The sequence below is a fragment of the Budorcas taxicolor genome, chromosome 1 (assembly GCF_023091745.1).
Source record: "Budorcas taxicolor isolate Tak-1 chromosome 1, Takin1.1, whole genome shotgun sequence".
NCBI classification, from domain to species: domain Eukaryota; kingdom Metazoa; phylum Chordata; class Mammalia; order Artiodactyla; family Bovidae; genus Budorcas; species Budorcas taxicolor.
The window spans coordinates 132,099,998-132,124,269 of NC_068910.1; the positions used below are offsets into that span (position 1 = coordinate 132,099,998).

General features: G+C 36.5%; 1 protein-coding gene across 1 annotated transcript in view; it reads left to right on the forward strand.

The window, feature by feature from the left end:
• The window catches only part of SEC22A (SEC22 homolog A, vesicle trafficking protein), an 86,022-nt gene that overhangs the window by 13,697 nt on the left and 48,053 nt on the right, over positions 1–24,272 (forward strand). Inside the window, exons 2-4 of the mRNA XM_052643542.1 lie at positions 4,383–4,583; positions 15,698–15,861; positions 16,997–17,191. Of these exons, the coding sequence (XP_052499502.1) occupies positions 4,402–4,583; positions 15,698–15,861; positions 16,997–17,191 (541 nt within the window). The 5' untranslated portion in view covers positions 4,383–4,401. The remainder of the gene's footprint in view (positions 1–4,382; positions 4,584–15,697; positions 15,862–16,996; positions 17,192–24,272) is intronic.

Here is a 24,272-nt window from a genome sequence, read left to right on the forward strand (position 1 = left end):
GGATGACAGAGGATGAGATGGCTGGATGGCATCACTGACTTGGTGGACATGAGTCTGAATGAACTCTGGGAGTTGGTGATGGACAGGGAGGCCTGGTGTGCTGCAATTCATGGGGTTGCAAAAAGTCAGACACGACTGAGCGACTGAACTGACTGAACTGAACCCGAGCTTGGCCTTAATGTCAACAGATTCCTTTTTCTACTGCCACAGTCCAGATTAAGATTGGAGTGTGTGTATGTTCAAGGAACTGTATTAAGAATTCAAGGTAAAAATAAAAAAGGTGGGGTGTATGTATTGAGTAAATAACGGAAAGATTGCTAATCCAAAGAGTTGGACATGACTGAACTGAACTGAAGGTGACTAAAGTCTCTACAAATTAGTCAAGCCTCATATTGTTCACTAACTGTCATCCCAGTTTCTTTTGTTAGTTCGCTGGTTTGAATGCTAGGTTAAATGACTCTGAAAGGAAGAGGTTTAATTTTTTCTCCTCAGAGAAATCTTATCAGTGGGTCTATTGAAGCTTCTCTGAAAGCCTTTCAAGAAGTTAGAAGAGGAATGTCACTGCTGTTGTGCTTTTGCTTACAAGCCTAAAACTGTATATTAGGAATATCTGAAAGGCAAGTTTGTGTAACTGTAGTTTTCCAGTTAGTAAAGCAGTTGGCAATATAGCTTTTGCTATGTTTGCTCTTTCCATCTGAATTTAATTCTGGATTGATGCTTCTCCGTGGTAGGAACTAGCTATTCCTAATGTCTAACATAGCCCCTGGCATAAATAATAAATGTTCATTAAATGAATGGAACTTAACTAGGTTGGTATTCTTTTAGGAAGTGTGAATCATACATTTCTGTCTTAAGTCATATAAAAAGAAAAGAGTAGCTTTGAAGGTTATGTGAAAATTGGCATTGTATAGTAAAGCTTATTCCTAATATTTCTGTTGAGATCCTAGAAAGATGAAACATAAAGAATGCAGTTTCTTTTAAACAGTAGTAAGAATATGGATGTTTGGAAACTGTAAGTCACAATCTTGCCCTCATGTTAAGTCCTAGAGTGGTCATTGTGTTTCAGTATACTTCGGGAAAGATGAAATTTTCTGTTTAAATCATAAATTATAAGGGTATAAAGTAAGCCATTTTCCTAATTTCTTACACTTAGGCTAAATGTTACAATTGTGGTTTAATAAATGTAACAACTTAAAAAAGAGATTTATAGTATAGACATTATCCCTTGATCCCAGCTTTCTTTTGCTACTGCCTTCAGAAGGAAAAAGGAGCTGGTTCAATAGGAAGAAAAAAAATGATTTGGATATGTCACGTTGGAACTTTTGTTTGAAGATTCCATTATGGTAAAGACTAATTTAATTCCTGCTGTTTTTTTTTTTCCTTTCAAATAAATGGAGAAGAAAAATATTAAAGGATAATGACATATTAATACCTAGCTTTTCCTCTCATTCCCTCATGAATAGAGGTAAAGGGGGAGGTAAATTTAATGCATTAGCTTTATTATTTAGGTTAAGTTTTGTTATCAGTTATCATCATGATTGGGCACTCAGATTTCGACTTGACACTGCGACAAAAATTAGGGGCCCCTGGTTTCCAAACTTGGTACCAACTGATATTATTTGTCATTGTTTGATATATTACTAACTCAGTTTTTCATTTTTGGAGTGAGATAATACTGAACTAACTAAGCTGATTAGGTAAGGATTAATTTAGTCTCTGAGTATTATCTTGAAAAAAGCCTATGACATTGTTACCAAATTTTTCAATTTTACTGCTGCTAGTGAAGGAGACGTATTCAGTGGCATTATGCTCTATGGCCTGGCAGGAAAGAGTTATCACTTAGATATAGACTGCTAACAGACTGGTTCCAAATAGGAAAAGGAGTACGTCAAGGCTGTATATTGTCACCCTGCTTATTTAACTTCTATGCAGAGTACATCATGAGAAACACTGGGCTGGAAGAAGCACAAGTTGGAATCAAGATTGCCAGGAGAAATATCAATAACCTCAGATATGCAGATGACACCACCCTTATGGCAGAAAGTGAAGAGGAACTAAAGAGCCTCTTGATGAAAGTGAAAGAGGAGAGTGAAAAAGTTGGCTTAAAACTCAACATTCAGAAAACTAAGATCATAGCCTCTGGTCCCATCACTTCATGGCAAATAGATGGGGAAACAGCGTCAGATTTTATTTTTCTGGGGTCCCAAATCACTGCAGATGGTGACTGCAGCCATGAAATTAAAAGACGCTTACTCCTTGGAAGGAAAGTGATGACCAACCTAGATAGCATATTCTAAAGCAGTGACATTACTTTGCCAGCAAAGGTCTGTCTAGTCAAGGCTATGGTTTTTCCTGTGGTCATGTATGGATGTGAGAGTTGGACTGTGAAGAAGGCTGAGCACTGAAGAATTGATGCTTTTGAACTGTGGTATTGGAGAAGACTCTTGAGAGTCCCTTGGACTGCAAGGAGATCCAACCAGGCCGTTCTGAAGGAGATCAACCCTGGGATTTCTTTGGAAGGAATGATACTAAAGTTGAAACTCCAGTACTTTGACCACCTCATGTGAAGAGTTGACTCATTGGAAAAGACTCTGATGCTGGGAGGGATTGGGGGCAGGAGGAGAAGGGGACGACAGGATGAGATGGCTGGATGGCATCACTGACCCGATGGATGTGAGTCTGAGTGAACTCTGGGAGTTGGTGATGGACAGGGAGGCCTGGTGTGCTGTGATTCATGGGGTCGCAAAGAGTCGGACATGACTGAGTGACTGAACTGAACTGAACATGTTGTAATTCAGTTTTTTTCAAAGTATGGTCCTTAGATAAGTATAGTAATTACTTGGGGAATTTGCTTAAAATGGAAAATGCTCAAGCTCCACCCCATAGTCGATGGATCAGAATTTTTTGAGGGATGGACCCAGAAATCTGCATTTCTAATAAAAATTCCAGTGGTTTTGATACAGGCTGAAATTTGAGAACCACTGTATATGTGTGTATTTTATCAAAATTTGACTGTTTACCTGATTTCTTTCAGACCTGCAAAAACCTATGGTCTTTTATTTATTTTTGTAAAGCATGATTAGAATATAATAAAACAGGTCATTATGATTTAGTCAGTTGAGTTGCTCAGTCGTGTCCGACTCTTTTCGACCCCATGGACTGCAGCACACCAGGCCTCCCTGTCCATCACCAACTCCCGGAGTTTACTCAGACTCATGTCCATTGAGTTGATGATACCATCCATCCATCTCATCCTCTGTCGTCCCCTTCTCCTCCCACCTTCAGTCTTTCCCAGCATCAGGGTTTTTTCCAGTGAGTCAGTTCTTCGCATCAGCTGGTGAAAGTATTGGAGTTTCAGCTTCAGCATCAATCCTTCCAATAGACTATTCAGGACTGATTACCTTTAGGAGGGACTGGTTGGCTCTCGTTGCAGTCCAAGGGACTCTCAAGAGTCTTCTCCAATACCACAGTTCAAAAGCATCAATTCTTTAGTGCACAGCTTTCTTCATAGTCCATTCTCATATCCATACATTACTCTCACATCCATACATTATGATTTGCTTTCTGGCAAAAAGATTGAGAACAGTATTGATTAGTATTCCTTTAGCTTTAAGACTTATTTTAAATAAAACATTTATCTGATTATAAAAATAATATGTTCCCATTGTGGAATATTGCGGAGACTTAGGAAATTGTAAAATAACTGTCACCCATAATACTGTTTCTTGGAAATGAGCATTCTGATTTTGTCATGTTTCCTTCCAGTATCTGTTTTGCCATTTATCCCTCCCTTCTTCCTTCTCTGTGTCTTTATGGAAAACAACATATACAGTTTTGATCCTGCTTTTCAAATACCTAACATATAAACATTTTACCATATCATTAAACTGTTCTTAACAAACATAACTTTTAGTTGCATTATATTCCATCATGGGGTATACCAATAATTTGTTTAACCATCCCCCTGTTGTTGAATGTTTAGGCTTTCAGCTCTTTCTATGAGAAAAATGTCTTTCTGTTTAAAATTTTTTTTCTAAACCTGATTATCTTCTTTAGGATAAGGATATATATATATATATATATATATATATATATATATATATATATAGTGGTCGAAGGGCATATTTTTTTTAAACTTTCGTTGAACATCACCAAATTGTTTTTACATGCTGTTTATTCCAATATTTATTTCCATGTATACTTATAGAAATGCCAGAAGGAAGCAAGTGGTTTTTTTTAACAGCTAATTTGTGAGGGAAAGTATGATATGTCATTGCTTTAATTAGTAAGTCTTTGATTATTAGTGAGTTGCACATTTTTGCACTGTTTATCAGCCTTAGATTTAATTTCTTACCTCACTCAAATTGTTAATTTTGTTTCAGGTCTTCTCTGCTGGTGGAAATGTCTATGATTTTATCTGCCTCAGTCATTCGTGTCAGAGATGGACTGCCACTTTCTGCTTCTACTGACTATGAACAAGGCACAGGCATGCAGGAGTGCAGAAAGTATTTTAAAATGCTCTCAAGAAAACTGGCTCAGCTTCCTGATAGATGTACACTGAAAACTGGACGTTATAATATTAAGTAAGACTTCAGCTTGCTCCCTTAGAATCATTTGCTTAGTGGTTGTCATTTTAATGAAATTTTAGTTGTTGAAATAGAAATTAGTGTTGATTAGCTTAGGAAAACTTTTCAAGTCAAAAATGATGTGATTCTGAACTTATACTAAATAATATTTGTTATGTCATTACCCCTTTTGTAGTTTCTCTGTGTTTATGTCTGGCTTTAGAAAATTTTATATTTTTACAGATTGCAGATATTCTGTCTTGTAAACTGATCATTAGGTATTTATTGGTGTTCTTACATGCCCAGGAAAACTGTCATGGGAAATATAAAAAATCATACCTGATAGCTGCCCTCAAAGAACTTGCAAGATTTATATCCTAGTGAGAGGAGATAGTGCTCATCATTATTATTTATTGACACAGTGCCCAATAAAGAATGAGCAGTGGGATAGTGACTTTTGGTGGTCAGGGGCCTCTCTGAGAGGGTGACATTTGAACAGAGATCTAGAAGACATGAAAGACAACAGTCTTATGAATGCTGTGGCTGAAGATCAAAGTGTGGTAGGTGCATTAACCTGGCCTGAAGTAGTGAATGGTGATGTAGGGATAATTATGGGAAATGTGAGATAATTAGTGTGGGGCCGTATCCTACATCTCCCTGAAAGTTTAGGTCGAGGGATGTCACTTTGATGATGTAAGAAGTTTAGGAAACTGTTATTGCAGGTTTGAGGAAAATAGCTTTATAAAAAACAGTGCTGAGACAGTAAAATATAGGGTGAAATGGAAAGTCTGAGTAGAGGAGAGAAGTCAACTTGTAATTAGGGCCTGAACTCGTAACATAAAAGTGCAAATGATAAAGAAAATGCCAACAAGAAAGATACTTCAGGAGAAGAAATGGTTAAGCCTGATAAGATAGAATATCAGAGATGAAGAGAAGAAAGGGACGAAGTGGACTTGGAATTGGAATAGGACAGAATGAGATCTTTGAAAAGGGTTGCTTATGTGGTGAGGAAGAAGAGGGAGACAGTGAAGCTCCATTTTCATCATTTTACTTGAGGTTATAACAAGGCGTTCTGTTGAAGTGGTAGAGAGATTTTTGAGTTATTTACATAGACACTGAAACTGTGAGGGTAGACATGCCCAATGAGTTTCAGAGAAGCCCAGAAGAGAACCTTAAAGAAGGTCTATATTTACTTGGATTACCTGGGATAATGAGCATTGTCTTTACTTGGTCTTTCTGAGAGTTTTAGCTAGAAAATGTGGTGGTGGTCATGGTGGTTAAAATATATCTAAAATGATATCTTAGTCTACTTCTGTATTTTGAAGAAAAAGCCTGAAACCTTAAAATATTTCATAGGTTCTTTTAGGGCCCTGGGTTTATCATCCCGAGTTCCAGTTGTTGTGTAGTGCCAAGACAGATTGGTTTGAATATGTATTAATTCTGGCAGATATCCTGGACTCTAAAAAACCAAACGCTTGTTTGCAAATGTTTTTTGTTCCTCTACCTTATTGGCTTAAAAGGAGAGTAGAATGTGGTGAAATTTTAGCATTCTTCCAGTGCTCAATGCTGTTTAATTGTTGTGAATTCTAGATTTTGTATTATTTATTTGTACCCATGTTATTCCACAAAGGATGTGAGGCAATTAAAAAAATTCAAGAGTACAGGTAAGAGAATCATATGACAGAAAAAATAAAGATAGAGTAATAAACTGAAGTAACGTATCCTTCTAGAGATGCAAACTGCATAGTCCATTAATTTTTTTAGAAAAAGGCTACAAACATTGTTCTGAACTTCCTTGGGGCCAAAACAAAGGGGGATAATGGGTCATTTATGGGATTCACAGGTTCCATTGGATAAAAACATTGCTTCTCATGTTACTGAAACCTGATGTACATAAAGAGAGACAGAATTTGGATAGTATTCTTCCAGCAGCCATACCATGAGCTTTTTATGATTTTTCTTATAATATTCCTTAGTATAAGCAAATAGCTTGATGCAAAAAGCAATTTATTAGTGAGTTTAGGAGTCAGGTGAATCAGCAGAGGTCTAATCAGCCTGATCTAAGAATATAATTTAGAAATGTCTAAAAGAATAAATAGATTACATGACCCCCAGAACCACATATAGAAAAACCTCTTTGTGTATTTTTATAGCCAAGTTTTAAGAAAGGTTTGAATAACAGAGAATTTTTAGTTCTAGTTCCTAACAACCTGGATTTCATATATTTTCTTTCACTGATTAGAAGTCTTGTTAGTTGGTTTCTAGTTCATTGAGGTTTTTATGCAGTATGATAAATTTAGCCTGAAATACATAAAATTGGAAATTGATGTGTTACTTGACATATTAAAATTCTTACATGACACCTCTTTTTCTAACCACCATGAGTTTGCCAGATAAAACCCAAAGATCTATAGTAGTGGTTGCAGCACAGCATGAAACTGGCAACACTCTGTACTTTCTTAGCCATAGTTCTAAGTACTTCTCTTTCTTTCAAAGGTCCGCCTATAGCCTGTGTCTTTTGAGTCAGCTGCTTCATTACTACTGTTTGATTTCTCTAGTAACCTCACTCCCTTCACAGATTGACTGTAAAACTTGTTGACTGCCCTTTTCACCATTTTGTTTTCTTATTAATATTTTTTAGAATTTCTATATCCACTCTCTAAAATTAGGTTGTAACTCATTGAGATAATTGACCTGCCCTGGCTTGTATTATTTTCGATTCCTCACCTCTAAGCATTGTGGTTTTTAGATTTGTAAAGAAATTGAAGTGCTCTTTTCAGAATACCCCTGAGAAGCCAAACTAAGTGTCAAATTATGTGCTAAATCAGATGGTACCTCACCTTAGATTCTAGTTGAATAGGTAGAGGAAGTTCAAAAGTTTTAAGAAAAAAAATAGGTGAGTAACATTTAAAATTGAGAAGATTCTTCTAATTTTCTCTCCCTATGTATTGGATAAAAGATAAATTTCAACAGATTGTAGTATCTGAGTAATGCAGTTCAGCTAGTGGTGCACGTTCTGTGGAGTCTGGCTTGTGGTGGCACTGTGCCATGCACACATCATAGTAGCTGCTACATGAGGGGTGGTTGTGCGGTGTGGCAGCAGAGTGCAATGGAGTTAAGTCTTCATTTTCTTTTAATTCTTCAACTTGACTAATTGATTGGGATGGGGGTGGGGGAGGGGGAATGTATAATCCAGTTTTGTGATTTCTTTTCATATGTGTAGTATAATTCTCTGTATAAAATTTTAAGGAATTCATCTGTTTTATTAATTGAAGGATACCTTCCTTAAATTATAGTGTTTAATAGATAAACTTATATTACTACTTAGGGAACAGTGACTCACACAATAATTATTAACCATATGGAAATTAAGTTGTATTTTATGAAATCTTGAAACTTTGAAATTGGTTTTAGGTGTATAAAAAGGATAGTTGTACATTTTAAAATCTCTTTAAACATTGAGACACTGATCTCATGAAAAGACAAACCCTCTGGAAGGTCAGTCATACTCTGAGGTGAGTTTAGTGCAAGAAGTAAAAAGAGGGAGTTACCTCCCTTTACCCTTAACCTCTTTTCTGATAAAGTGCCTTCCTAATTCTTTTCATTTTATGAAATTAACTAGGGAAGAGTATTAAGTGAAACTATCCCCCCTCCCTTTTTTGGTTGAAAAACAATGAGGAATAGAGTATATATGAAGTCTAAAATTGATGAGAAAACATTGGAGACGAGGTGTTTGGTTGGTGCGGGGGATGCAGCAGGGGAATGCAACTCACCAGTAGTTACCAGGCCACTTGGGGGAAGAAGATAACCTGTGTTTTGTCTCATTACTAGCATCGTATTACTTTTCTACTGTTTATTATGGTAAGATCCACAGCTTTTCAGCTCCAATTATGTTAAATAGGCTCTTATGAACTGATCTAGAAGTCTAGTTACTCTTACAATGCAGTTTCTGTAGGTGTAGTAAACCTCTGAAATACAGCTAACAGGCAAACAGCTGAAATACAGCTAACAGGTAGGTTATCTAAAAGAAGTTAGGATCTTTATTCAGGAATGTGAAGGTATAAAGGAATTAGGGTTAAAATCAGGAGATAGATTAACTCTGCAGAAAAAGAAAATGAAGGCTGTCAAAGGCAAAGTTTGTATCCAAGGTTCTGATGGTGTAATCATCTTCAGTCACTTAAAATCATCTGATTCTCCGTTTGTTTTTGTTTAGTTGCTAAGTCGTGTCCAACTCTTCTGTGACCCCATAGACTTACAAGATGACCCCCTGGGTCAGCAAGATCCAAGAAGGGAATGGCAACCCACTCCAGTGAGAATTCCATGGATAGAGGAGCTTAGCAATTTACAGTCCATAGGATCGCAGAGTCAGACACGACTGAGTGTCTAATGCTTTCACTTACTTTCTCCAGGGGATCTTCCTGACCCACAGATTGAACTATATCTCCTGCAGTGTCAGGTGGATTCTTTACCATTGAGCCACCAGGAAAGCCCAATTCTTCTTTAGCTTACTGTTATAAGTTACTATCACCGGACATATTACATATTAATACATATTTTCTTATATAATGAGGTTTAAGTTAGTAATGAAAATGGGTCTTTTATTTATGCGATAATGTATTTATGATTTAGCGCTTCACCATTGGAGGATAATTAAAGGTTGGCAATGTAAGAGAGGAATAAGTGAGAAAATATGAAATTCCTGATGGAATGTGGAGCATGGCAGATGCTCATTGTTACTTAGTTGTCTTTCTGGTTCTTGTCATCATACTGTCACTGTACTGTCCCTCTGGTGGTAAAGTCTTGTTTTCACTTTGTTTCTTATCATATATATTTGGTGATAACAAATTCATAAGGTATACTCAATTTCACAACATCAAGCCGTTTTTTATGATTAAAAGTTTAAAATCATTATTTTAGGAAATGGAATGCAGTATGGAAGGTTTTTTTTTTCTTAGCAGTTTTTTAAATGTGGATTAGAGATTTCATGTCCAACTGGAGAACTTTTCTTCACCCAGGAAAGCTGTTTACTTGGTAAACATGGCTACAAAGAATGAGCAGATTTTCTATGTGCAATGGTACAATTGCAGAATGAAAACTATCAGTTCAGTTCAGTTTGGTTGCTCAGTCCTATATGACTCTTTGCGACTCCATGGACTGTAGCACGCCAGGCTTCCCTGTCCATCACCAGCTCCTGCACCTTGCTCAAACTCACATCCATCAAGTTGGTGATGCCATCCAACCATCTCATCCTCTGTCTTCCCCTTCTCCTCCTTCCTTCAATCTTTCCCAGTGTCAGGGTCTTCTCCAATGAGTCAGTTCTTTGTATCAGATAGCCAAATTATTGGAGTTTCAGCCTCAGCATCAGTCCTTCCAATGAATATTCAGGACTGATTTCCTTTAGGATAGACTGGTTGGATCTCCTTGAAGTCCAAGGGACTCTTGAGAGTCTTCTTCAACACTATAGTTTAAAAGCGTCAATTCTTTGGCACTCAGCTTTCTTTATGGTCCAACTCTCACATCCATACGTGACTACTCAAAAAGCCATAGCTTTGACTAGATAAACCTTTGCTGGCAAAGTAATGTCTCTGCTTTTTAGTATGCTGTCTAGGTTGGTCATAGCTTTTCTTCCAAGGAGCAAATGTCTTAATTTCATGGCTGCAGTCACCATCTGCAGTGATTTTGGAACCCAAGAAAATAAAGTCTGTCACTGTTTTCACTGTTTCCCCATCTATTGACCATGAAGTAATTGGACCAGATGCCATGATCTTAGTTTTTTAAATGTTGAGTTTTAAGCCAACTTTTTCACTCTTCTCTTTCACTTTCATCAAGAGACTCTTTAATTCTTCTTTGGTTTCTGCCATTAGGGTCCTGTCATCTGCGTATTGAGGTTATTGATATTTCTCTTGACAATCTTGATTCCAGCTTGTGCTTCATCCAGCCAGGTATTTCGCATGATGTACTCTGCATATAAGTTAAATAAGCAGGGTGACAATATACAGCCTTGATATACTCCTTTCCTGATTTGGAACCAGTCTGTTGTTCCATGTCCAGTTCTAACTGTTGCTTCCTGATCTGCATACAGACTTCTCAAGAGGCAGGTCAGGTGGTCTGGTATTCCCATCTCTTTCAGAATTTTCCACAGTTTGTTGTGATCCACACAGTCAAAGGCTTTAAGCAGAAGTAGATGTTTTTCTGGAATTCTGTTGCTTTTTCTATGATCCAACAGATGTTGGCAATTTGATCTCTGGTTCCTTTGCCTTTTCTAAATCCATGTTGAACATCTGGAAGTTCATGGTTCACGTACTGTTGAAGCCTGGCTTGGAGAATTTTGACCATTACTTTGCTAGCATGTGAGATGAGTGCAATTGTGCAGTAGTTTGAACATTCTTTGGCATTGCCTTTCTTTAGGGTTGGAATGAAAACTGACCTTCTCCAGTCCTGTGGCTGAAAACTATATGTAATACAAATATTATTACTGTTTCAATTTATAACTATTTTTATACTTTTTCATTTAGCATGCTAAAAAGTTCAGTTTTGTTTCTTTAATCTTGTTTTGTGTATCATTTTAAGTACATTCCCAGTACCTAACTACAGGTTCCTATTGGGCAGGCATTTGGTCTTTGATATTAAAGCCTGTAGAGTAGAATGCTGGATATGCACTGGGTGCTTTATTATTTGCTGTGAGAAAGATCATAGTCTTCACTTATCATTTTAGTTTGGTACAACAAGCCAACAAGTCCTAATAATGTTGATGTTTAATTGGTGATGTCTAAAAAATTTTTTTTGGCATTTCATAAATAAAATTAGGTACTAGGAAAAGTTTAATGTCTAAAACCACTTATTCATTTTGTTGGACTTCAGGAATCACTTGAGGTGCAGCCTGCTTGGATACGTGTTAAAATTAGCTTTTAAACAAAGTGACTGAAAGTGGTAAAGCCTCCTTATCTGTAGTTTGAACTTCAGCCAGCCTTACCTGTCCCAGACACTCTTGACCTTGGAATTCCTTAAAGAAGTTTCTAGTATATGTGCCATGGAGAGGAACCAAAGATGTAATGAGGTTAGATAAATTCCTGGGTCAGAAGAAAGGCAGTAGCTATAGAGATCAAATCCCATGGATCCCAAAGTCCAGAAGTGGAAGGAAATAAAAAAGAAAAAGGAAGTTAGAGTGAAGTAGGAAGAAAACAGTGACAATTTAAGAATTGTGCTCAAGGTGGAGAAAAGAGGACTTTTTGTTGATGTGAGGATTACTCATGGCTGTGATAAGAGGAAAGCCGACAGACTTGTTAGATCTTTATAACCATCTGGAGGTACTCAGTGCACAGGTGAGTAGTTCTACATGATCTCTGAGAACAGCTCTGTCTTTTAAATAGGGGGATGTTGAAGACTTAGTGACTTGAACTCAAACCTTCTGGGAACAATGACCTGGAAGAGGATGTGAAGTTCTACTCCCTTCTGTCATTAGTCAGGTGTTTATTGAGCTTCTTGGTGTAGATGCCACTGAGCTGTGCAATTATCTGTGCATAGTATCTAAATCAATTAGGTATAGATGAATAAATGAATGATGCCATCTATGCACTTATTTATTTACAAATTTATTGAGCACTTATTGTGTACTGGACATAATATTCTAGATATTAAGAATACAGTGGTGAACTGTAAAGAATCGTCTCTGCCCTCATGGAGCATAAATGTTAGTGAGAGAGACATAACAAACATACAAATATGTAAGTATAAACTGGGTTAATTACGTGAAGATAGATAGCATGTGCTTTATTTACATAAAGTAAGAATGAAATTAGATAAAATATGTAAAATACGTAGCAAAGGGCCTGGTTCATACCAAGTGATCAGTAAACTGTACCTGCTATTACTGTTACTATTATTAAATCGTGCCATTACTGTTACTACTGCTTCTCTTCTTCCTTCTCATCAAGGCAGAAGAACAACAGCCAGATTGTCTGTAACAAGTGAGCCAAATGAACTTGATGGACAGGCTAAAGCCTGCACAAACTTGCTTGCCTCTAGTGACTTTAGACTATTTCATTGCAAGTTGTCTTCAGCGCGATGGTAGGAGTCTTTCAGTTTGTCCCAGTGATATGAAAAAGTAGAACCTTTAATAACAGAGTAGAACCTTTGATAACAGAGTTGTATGTAATTTTGGAAAACCAGCTTTGCATTTCAAAAAAAGACAGCATTGTAAGGGTAAATTCACTATGAAAAGTCATAATACTATAGAATATAGCATTTTTGGAGAATATCAAGCATTTATAATAAAATAAAGACTTTATAATAAATTGAATGCAAGCAAGAGAAACCATTTGGGATAAACACATGTAGGTGTCTATGGTTCACTGTTATTAACATGGAAGTACAGTAAAACCCTGTTATAGCACAAAAACTGGAGTGTAAAAGCTTCCATCATATTATTGAAGGATAGTGAAATAATGCCTCGTAGCTACTTGAAAGTTCCAAGTGTTTAGAAGCCAATCACCAATTTTGTTCTATCACAGTTCAAGTTATTGTGAGATATATTTGAATGCTAATGACATGTTGAAGAATTTTGATAGTGACAGTGAAGATTTTTTTGGACAGGGAAAAGTATTTGGGAAAATCATACTTTGATTTTTCAATTTAGTTGACAATTTTGTAGAAAAGTACAGTACATTATGGCTAAACTTTTTTGACTGTGACCCACAAGAAGAGATACATTTTACTTTGTGACCGTTACTTAGCATACAAATAGAATAAACCAAAGTTTTATGAAACAATTTGCATTCTGGCATTTTCTGTAATATTCTATTTCAGTTTTTAAGAAAATGCTGTGTGTAATTCATTAATTTTATGATCTACTGGGGAGGGGTCACAACTTTCAGCTTGAAAAACATTGCATCAAATGGCTGTATGGTAAGTGGAACTTCAGAAAGGAATTTCAGGTTATTCCAGAAGAACAAGATCAGCACAATTTTTCTAGTAGTGTATCCTGCACTGTTAATAATAGATGATGAATAGGTACCAACCCCACATCATTTGGCTGCCTTGGGTGGTGTTTTAAAAAAGACAGATGTATATTTGTTTTCATATGCATAACTCTGGAAGGATGCATATGAAATTAATAGTAACATGAGTTGCTTGAGGGACAGAGAATTGAGTATCTGAGAGCAGCGGTGGGGATAAGATACTTCAAGTATATATTTCCTTTCATTTTTCATTCTTTTAAAATTTGAGTCATGTGACTATTTTAAAAGTTAAATTTAAAATGATATTAATAAATTCTGCTTCTATAATAGTAGAGAAAAAGGGAGAGAGAGAGACTCTGATGTAGATCAGGGTTCGGTAGTAAAAACTGCTGTGACAGATTAGCAGTGTCTGGCATGGGAGTGGCAAGGTTATAGCCTGTACGCTCTGTTTGCTTCCCTTGAGCTAGACCAGAACGGTGTTGACAGTACTACGCAAGAACATTTAATGACTCATTGAAAACTATCAATTTCTGTCCCATCCTATGCATGTTATAGGGCAATGTATACTTTGTTTTAGAAATTTTTTTTCCAATAGAAGATGGTTAAACATTTTTGTTTTTAAATTTTAACTTATTTAGAAATGATTCCAAACTTTCAGAAAAGTTGTACAAGTATGAAAATTACAAATATTACTTGAACCCAGAGTCACATTTTGTTAACATTTTACCCCATTTACTTTATTGTTTTATCTATCTGATTTATTTTTGTCCAAACCATTTGAGAGAAACAAAAATACCATACCCTTTTATTCCTAACTACTTCAGAGTGTATTTTCTAAGGTTAGAGATATTCCTATACTTAATTATAGTATGGTTATCAGATCTAGTATATTTAATATTGATAGTATACTTTTACCTAAACTACCGTACCGCCTGTTTTCTGTTTTTGTCAGTTGACCAAGGAATGTCCTCTATAGAATTTTCCCCCTTCTGTAACACAGGATCCAGACTAGGGTTAGGTATTGCATTTAGTTGTGTCTCTTTAACCTCCTGTGATCAGAAATGTTTCCAAAGCCTTTCTTTCTTTCTTTCTTTTTTTTTTTTTCAACTTTGAGATTTCTGAAGAATACAGCTCCCCACCCCACACCCTTTTAAAAGAAAATAGAACGTTGATTACTCTGGTGTTCCTTCATGATTAGATTCAGATTATGCATTCTCAGCCAGAACTGATATGTCTTACCGAGGATCACATCTGGAGGCATGGGAAGGCCATCTGTCCCTCTTTAGTGATATTAGAGTACCTGGTTAAGGTGTTGTCTAGTTTCTACTGTTTTATAAATACAGTAGAATTCCCCTGCAGCCAATAAGCAATCCATGAGAAGACATTTTAAAGCCATGCACGATTTCCTGCTCCTTACCAAAGTACCTACCTAGATTTAGCACCCACTGTTTATAAATGGATTCATTCTTTACTGTGTAGGCTGCAAAGTGCTAAGTTTCCCAGTTCTACCACTGTCTCCACATTTACCAGGTGGTATTCAGCATTCTGCTATGAATGAGTCTTCCTTTCTTCCCTTTTATTTGTTGTTATGAACTCCTAAATTCTCTTTTTCCCCCAATGATACATAATTCATTTTGTGAAGTAGAGGATTTGATTTTGGAGTAAGTGGATAACTTTAGGAGGTCAGTAATCACCTTGAGACTGTTAGCCAAATTCTGTGTTGTTTCTGCAAGGAGTGTCCATAACTTTCATCAGAACCTCAGTGTTAAATTTCTCTAGGTTGAAGGATTGAAATGTTAAGCTATCTGTGACTCTTATCTATTTGCATAGTCTTTCCTGCTTTCTACCCCAAATGATAAATAACTGAAACGTTCGGATCACAGTATATGTCCCTCTCCACTGTTTAAAAATGAATCTTAGTTTGAATATAGTTGATTTACAATGTTGTGTTAGTTTCTGCTATACAGCAAAGTGGATACATTCACTTTTTTGTCTATTGTTTTTAAACTGCAACTGATTTCAATTCCTTTAATTTTTTGCCAAAATATTTAATAAGTGTTAATATCATCAATGCCTCTGTAGCAGCAGTGTATGGTGTATAGAGCCAGTCTTGTGAAGTAATGAATTACCTTGATTTAATTTGAAATTTTAAATCTGATGTTTTTTACACTGTAGTTTTATTAGCTCTATGGGAGTGAGCTACATGATGTTGTGCACTGAAAATTACCCAAATGTTCTGGCCTTCTCTTTCCTGGATGAGCTTCAGAAGGAGTTCATTACTACTTATAACATGATGAAGACAAATACTGCTGTCAGACCGTACTGTTTCATTGAATTTGGTAAGGGCCTGATTTTTTTTTTTCTCCCTTTTCATTATCCTGTCTCTATTCAGTCATAAATGACTTTTCATCTAATACTAAGGGACAGAGAGAAAACTCAAAAAATTCTACTAACTTGCTTTTGACAGAATAGTTCGACAGTCTATAAATTATGGCAACTTCTTCACTTGGATGCCTATTAGAAAAGGTTCTGTTTGAACTCTCTAGAGGATCGTGATTATTGGCTCAAAGAATTAATCCCAGAGGATAATTTCTCAGTGAGAAATTTATAAGCTAGAGATTCAGAGCTTTGTGTTTATGTGATAGTATTTTTAGGCTGCTTAATATAGAACAGAAGTTGACAAACGTTTATTGGAAAGGACCAGATAGTACAATTTTAGGCTTTAAGGATTATTTTCTCAGTCTCAGTCCTTGCTATTATGGCTTGAAAACAGCCATAGGCAATGCATAAATGAATGAGTATAGTTATATTCCAGTAACATTTTGTTCACAAATAGAATCAACAGGCTAGATTTGGCCTGTGGACATTAGTTTGCTTGACTCCTGATGCAGAAGGGGGACAAAGGGTAAATTCAAGGTGCAAATAGTGGAAATAAAATTGGGAGAAATTTAGGAAATGTCTTTTATTGATTTCATTAAATTTGTTCTTTAAAGCATATGTTCTAATGGTATAAGCAATAAATAAGAAAACAGATTTATATGAACATGCAATTTACAGTCTATGTTTTAATGTAATTACAACTGGTAATACTTACAGATAATATTTTATGAGATCTGAATCCCTGTACAAATTAAAGCTTTGGTTTAAATTTAAAGGGAGCTATTTTCATTTTTTTTTAAGAGGTTCAGAGTAATTCCTTGAAGTGGATATAATTGTAGAAGTATTCTCACAACCATGTGATATTAAATCCTTAGTTTAGTTATAATTAGTAGTTTCTAGAGTATAATTTCTAGTGAGAAAAACTGATGATGCCATGATATATTAAACACAAATAATATTAGGGCATTCCATGACAGGTTGAACATTTAGGATAACAAACTGTTTATCACCAAATTTACTGTCTGTAAACATCACACTTTCAAATGATTTAATTAACAAATGACTGCAAGGAAATTTATTTTTTATTTTACATAGATAACTTCATTCAGAGGACCAAGCAGCGATATAATAATCCCAGGTCTCTTTCAACAAAGATAAATCTGTCTGACATGCAGATGGAAATCAAGCTGAGGCCCCCTTATCAAATTTCCATGGGTGAGCTGGGGTCAGCCAATGGAGTCACATCTGCATTTTCTGTTGACTATAAAGGTGCTGGTAAGATTTCTTCTGGTGAGTTCTGGATCTCAATTACTTCATTAAAAAAGTATTTTCTAAGAACTGAGGGACTCTTAAAAAATGAATTAATTTATTCTAAAATTTTAAAGCAAGTACATGAATGTAGAAGCTCAAAGTAATTAATCATTTCTCCCAATGATTTATATAGTTATCTCTCAGATATGTGACTGATCAGAAAAATACTTTTAAACAGCAATCTCAAAGGAACTCTTTGCTAGAGAAACATTTAAGGTTTCTTTGTACACATTTTTCTTGAAAAGAATAATAGTTTATTTGCAATGTATACCTATAGGCATGTAAAGTGCTTTGCATTCTGTAAAAATGACTACATTTGAGGTCAAGGTTTTTGACTGTCATGAAAAATATGATCATCTGCTCAGATGTCCCTCTCAAACAAGGAGTGTCATTCTCAACAGTTGTGACATGTTGAAAATTTCTGCTTAAAAGTAAAACCCTTATTCTTTTATAAGGTAGTATATGCCACTGTTGAATTGCTTATTTTAAAAATTCTTTCTTGTATTTTTGAGCTAAAATCTGTTCCCTATAATGCCTACATTTGTCTAAGTTCTGTGACCTCTCCCTCCCTGGCTTCAGCTGTACCACAACTTTGAAATCAGCAGCTTTGTGTCCTTTTTATCCTATTAGTCTGATTGACTTCATGTAAAATATCCCCAATTTCCTTACCCTTTTTGTCTATTGTATTTTGAAACCCTCCTCATCCTGGAATTTTCCTCTTTCCATGCTTATGTTTGTTAGTATTCTTCAGATGTGACATTCAAGGTTGAACACAACCTTTCATGTTTGGTTTGATTAATATAAATTATGGGAGACAGAGGAAGCAGATTTCACTAAAATAATCCAGCTAGTCAGAAAACAAGTAAACAAACAAATAATAGTAACAAACCTTGGGGGAGAGGAGGTGGATCAGTACCCAGAGTTGTTAAAATATAGTTTCTAAAATGCCTAGTTTCCAATAAAAACAATTACAAGACATTCAAAAGAAAAGGAAATTATAATTCATCCACTGGGGATGGGGTATGGTAGGGAAGGCAGGCAATAGAAACTGCCTGTGAGAATGATCTGATGTCAGATTTGTCAGACAAATACTTCAAAGTAGCCATTATAATTTTCTTCAAAGAACTAAAGGAAGCCATGATTAAAGAATATGATGGTGATGTCACATCAAATAGACAGTATTAATAAAAAAAAGAAAATTTAAAGTAAAGGAACCAAATGGAAATTCTGGAATTGACAAATACAGCTGAAATTTAAAAACTTGCTAGTTGGGCTCAACAGTAGATTTGAACAGGCAGAAAAAAGATCAATAGAGATTGTGTAGTCCAAAGAACAGAGAGAAAAATGAAGAAAAATGAATAGAACTTCAGAAAAATATGGGGCCCTATTAAGCACACTAACATATGCATGATGGGAGAGCCAGAAGGAAAGGAGAGAGGGGAGCAGAAGAAGCATTGAAGAAATAAAAGCTAAAAAGTTTCCACTTATTCAGATATGTTAATCTGTTCCTCCAGGAAGCTCAAGGGATTCCAAATAGGATACATGCAAGAGATTCACAAATAGATGAATCATTGAAAATGCTGAAAGACAAGGAAAAACCTTTAAAACAGAAAGAGAAAAACAACTTGTCATTTGCAAGGTTAACCACAACAAAATTAACAACTGCCTTCTCAACAGAAACAGTGGGGACAAGAAGGTGATAGGATAATATGCTCAAAAAACTCAAAGGGAAACAAAAACTCAACCAAGAATCCTATATATAGTAAGCCTGTCTTTCAAAAATGAAGGTGAAATAAAGATATTTGCAAATAAGCAGAAAATGAGAGAATTTGTTTCTGGTGGACTCACCATAAAGAAATACTGATGCAGGTTCTTCATATTTGAAAGCAAGACCCAGACAATAGTTTGAATCCATACTGAAAGAAAAAAAGCAAAGAGCAATCATAAAGGTAGTTAGACAATAAAATGTATTTTCTTCTTTTCTAAGTCAGTTAAAAGCAATATTATAAAGCTATATATATATAATCTCAATAGATGCAGAAAAAGCTTTTGACAAAGTTCAACAAACATTTGTGATGAAAGCTCTCCAGAAAGTAGGCTTAGAGGGAACCTGCCTCAACATAATAAAGCCATATATGACAAACCTCTTCTGTTGTTGGAAGAGGTTGTTTGCTATGACCAGTGCGTTCTCTTGGCAAAACTCTATTAGCTTTTGCCCTGCTTCATTCTGTACTCCAAGGACAAATTTGCCTGTTACTCCAGGTGTTTCTTGACTTCCTACTTTTGCATTCCAGTCCCCTATAATGAAAAGGACATCTTTTTTGGGTGTTAGTTCTAGAAGGTCTTGTAGGTCTTCATAGAACCATTCAACTTCAGCTTCTTCAGCATTACTGGTTGGGGCATAGACTTGGGTTACCATGATATTGAATGGTTTGCCTTGGAAACGAACAAAGATCATTCTGTTGTTTTTGAGATTGCATCCAAGTACTGCATTTCTGACTCTTTCGTTGACTGTGATGGCTACTCCATTTCTTCTAAGGGATTCTTGCCCACAGTAATAGATAAAATGTTTATCTGAGTTAAATTCACCCATTCCAGTCCATTTTAGTTCACTGATTCCTAAAATGTCGACATTTACTCTTGCCATCTCCTGTTTGACCACTTCCAATTTGCCTTGGTTCATGGAACTAACATTCCAGGATCCTATGCAATATTGCTCCTTACAGCATCAGTCTTTGCTTCTATCACCAGTCACATCCACAACTGGATGTTGTTTTAGCTTTGGCTCCATCTCTTCATTCATTCATGCAAAGATGGGCACAATAAAGGACAGATGGTATGGACCTAACAGAAGCAGAAGATATTAAGAAGACATGGCAAGAATACACAGAAGAACTGTACAAAAAAGATCTTCACGACCCAGATAATCATGGTGGTTTGATCACTCACCTAGAGCCAGGCATCCTGGAATGCAAAGTCAAGTGGGCCTTAGGAAGCATCACTACGAACAAAGCTAGTGGAGGTGATGGAACTCCAGTTGAACTATTTCAAATCCTAAAGGTGATGCTGTGAAAGTGCTGCACTCAATATGTCAGTAAATTTGGAAAACTCAGCAGTGGCCACAGGACTGGAAAAGGTCAGTTTTCATTCTAATCCCAAAGAAAGGCAATGCCAAAGAATGCTCAAACTACTGCACAGTTGCACTCATCTCACATGCTAGTAAAGTAATGCTCAACATTCTCCAAGCCAGGCTTCAGCAATACGTGAACCATGAACTTCCAGATGTTCAAGCTGGTTTTAGAAAAGGTAGAGATCAAATTGCCCACATTCTCTGGATCATTGAAAAAGCAAGAGAGTTCCAGAAAAACATCTATTTCTGCTTTATTGACTATGCCAAAGCCTTTAACTGTGTGGATCACAACAAACTGTGGACAGTTCTCAAAGAGATGGGAATACCAGACCATCTGACCTGCCTCCTGAGAAATCTGTATGCAGGTCAAGAAGCAACAGTTAGAACTGGACATGGAACAATAGACTGGTTTCAAATAGGGAAAGGAATCTGTCAGGTCACCCTGCTTATTTAACTTATATGCAGAGTACATCATGAGAAACACTGGGCTAGAGGCAGCACAAGCTGGAATCAAGATTGCCGGGAGAAATATCGATAACCTCAGATATGAAGATGACATCACCCTTATGGCAGAAAGTAAAGAGGAACTAAAAAGCCTCTTGATGAAAGTGAAAGAGGAGAGTGAAAATGCTGGCTTAAAACTCAGCATTCAGAAAACTAAGATCATGGCATCTGGTCCCATCACTTCATGGCAAATAGATGGGGAAATAGTGGAAACAGTGACAGACTGTTTTTTTCGGCTCCAAAATCATTGCAGATTGTGATTGCAGCTATGAAATTAAAAGATACTTACTCCTTGGGAGAAAAGTTATGAGCAACCTAGACAGCATATTGAAAAGCAGAGACATTACTTTATCAACAAAGGTCCGTCTAGTCAAGGCTATGGTTTTTCCAGTGGTCATGTATGGATGTGAGAGTTGGACTATAAAGAAAGCTGAGCACCAAAGAGTTGATGCTTTTGAACTGTGGTGTTAGAGAAGACTCCTAAGAGTCCCTTGGACTGCAAGGAGATCCAACCAGTCCATCCTAAAGGAAATCAGTCCTGAATAATCATTGGAAGGACTGGAGCTGAAGCTGAAACTCCAATACTTTGGCCACCTGATGCGAAGAACTGACTCATTTGAAAAGACCCTGACACTGGGAAAGATATGAAGGTGGGAGGAGAAGGGGACAACAGAGGATGAGATGGTTGGATGGCATCACCGACTTAATGGACATGAGTTTGAGTAAACTTCTGGAGTTATTGATGAACAGGGAGCCCTGGAGTGCTGTGGTCCATAGAGTCGCAAAGAGTCAGACCTAAGTGAGCAACTGAACTGATGACAAACGTACAGCTAGCATCATACTCAATAGTGAAAGGCTGAAAGCATTTCCTCTCAGATCAAGAACAAGACAGCAAGCGTCTTTTAAAATTTTGGCTGTAGTCACCATCTGCATTGATTTTGGAGCCCAAGAAAATGAAAAATGACACTGTTTCCACATTTTCCCCATCTATTTGCCATGAAGTGATAGGATTGGATGACATGATCTTAGTTTTTTAAATGTTGAGTTTTAAGCCAGCTTTTTCACTCTCCTCTTTCACTTTCATCAAGAGGCTCTTTAGTTCCTCTTTGCTTTCTGCCATTAAAGTGATATCATCTGCATATCTGAGGTTACTGATATTTCTCCCAGGAATTTTGATTCCAGCTTGTGATTCATCCAGCCCGGCATTTTGCGTGATGTACTCTGCATATAAGTTAAATAAGCAGGGTGACAATATACAGCCTTGACGTACTCCTTTCCCAATTTGCAAACAGTCTGTTGTCCTATATCCGTTTCTAAATGTTGCTCTTGTCCTGCATACAGCTTTCTCAGGAGGCAGGTAATGGGGTCTGGTATTCCCATTCTCATTAAGAATATTCCACAGTTTATTGTGATCCTTGCAGTCAAAGCCTTTAGCATAGTCAATGAGGTAGATGTTTTTTGGAATTCCCTTACTTTTTCTATGATCTAGTGGATATTGGCAATTTGATTTCTAGTTCCTCTGTCTTTTCTAAATCCAGTTGGTACATCTGGAAGTTCTCCATTCATGTACTGCTGGTGCCTAGCTTGAAGGATTTTGAGCATAATCTTGCTGGCCTGTGAAAGAAGTGCAATTGTATGGTAAGTTGAACATCTTTGGCATTGCCTTTCTTTGGGATTGGAATGAAAACTGACCTTTTCCAGTCCTGTGGCCACTGCTGAGTTTTCCAAATGTGGAAAATCCTGAAAATGCTACCAGAAAACTATTAGAGCTCATCAATGCATTTGGTAAAGTTGCAGGATACAAAATTAATAAACAGAAATATCTTGCTTTCCTATACACTAACAACGGAGAAGGCAAAGGCACCCCACTCCAGTACTCTTGCCTGGAGAATCTCATGGGCGGAGGAGCCTGGTGGGCTGCAGTCCATGGGGTCACTGAGAGTCGAACACGACTGAGTGACTTCACTTTCACTTTTCACTTTCATGCATTGGAGAAGGAAGTGGCAACTCACTCCAGTGTCCTTGCCTGGAGAATCCCAGGGACGGGGGAGCCTGGTGGGCCACTGTCTGTGGGGTCGCACAGAGTCGGACACGACTGAAGCGACTTAGTAGTAGTAGTAGTAGTATACACTAACAATAAAAGATCAGAAAAAGAGATTAAGGAAATAATCCTATTTACCATTGCATCAAAAAGAATAAAATACCTAGGAATAAACTGATCTAAGAAAGTAAAAGACCTGTACTCAGAAAACTGTAAGACACTGATGAAAGAAATCCAAGATAACAAAAATAGATGGGAAGATATACTGTGTTCTTGGACTGGAAGAATCACTATTGTCAAAATGACTATACTACCCAAAAGCAATCTATAGATTTAATGCAATCCCTATTCAAGGGCACTTTTCAAAGAATTAAAAAAATTTACAATTTGTATGGAAACAAAAAAGACTCTGAATAGCAAAAGCAATCTTGAGAAAGAAGAATGGAGCTGGAGGAGTCAGGCTCCCTGGCTTCCGACTATACTACAAATTTGCAGTAATTGAAACAATATGGGACTGGCACAAAAACAGAAATATAGATCAGCGTAACAGGATAGAAAGGCCAGAGGTAAATCCATGCACCTGTGGCTACCTGTGGCCCATCCAAGAACACAGTATATCTTTCCACTTATTTTTGTTATCTTGGCTTTCTTTCATCAGTATCTTACAGTTTTCCTAGTACAGGTCTTTTACTTTCTTAGATCAATTTATTCCTAGGTATTTTATTCTTTTTGATGTAATGGTAAATGGGATTATTTCCTTAATCTCTCTTTCTGATCTTTCATTGTTAGTGTATAGGAAAGCAAGATATTTCTATTTATGAAAAAGGAGGCAAGAATATACAATGGAAAAAAGACAGTCTCTCCAATAAACGGTGCTGGTAAAACTGAACAACTGCATGTAAAAGAATGAAATTAGAACATTCCCTAACACCACACACACACACACACACACACACACCCCTCAAAATGGATTAAAGACCTAAATGCTAGATACCATAAAACTCTTGGAGGAAAATGTAGACAGAACAGTCTGTGACATAAATCACAGCAAGACATTTTTTGATCTACTGCCTAGAGTGATGGAAAAAAAGACAAAAATAAACAAATGGGACCTAATTAAATTTAAAAGCTTTACAGAGCAAAGGAAACCATAAAACAAAAAGACAACCATTACATGGGAGAAAATATTTGCCAACGAAGCAACAGCAGGGATTAATCTCCAAAATATACTAACACCTCATCCAGATCAATATAGAAAGAAAATGAACAACCCAATCAAAAACAGTGTGGAAGACCTAAATAGAGATTTCTTCAAAGAAGACATATAGATGGCCAACAGACACATAAAAAGATGCTCAACATTATTACTAGAGAAATGCAAATCA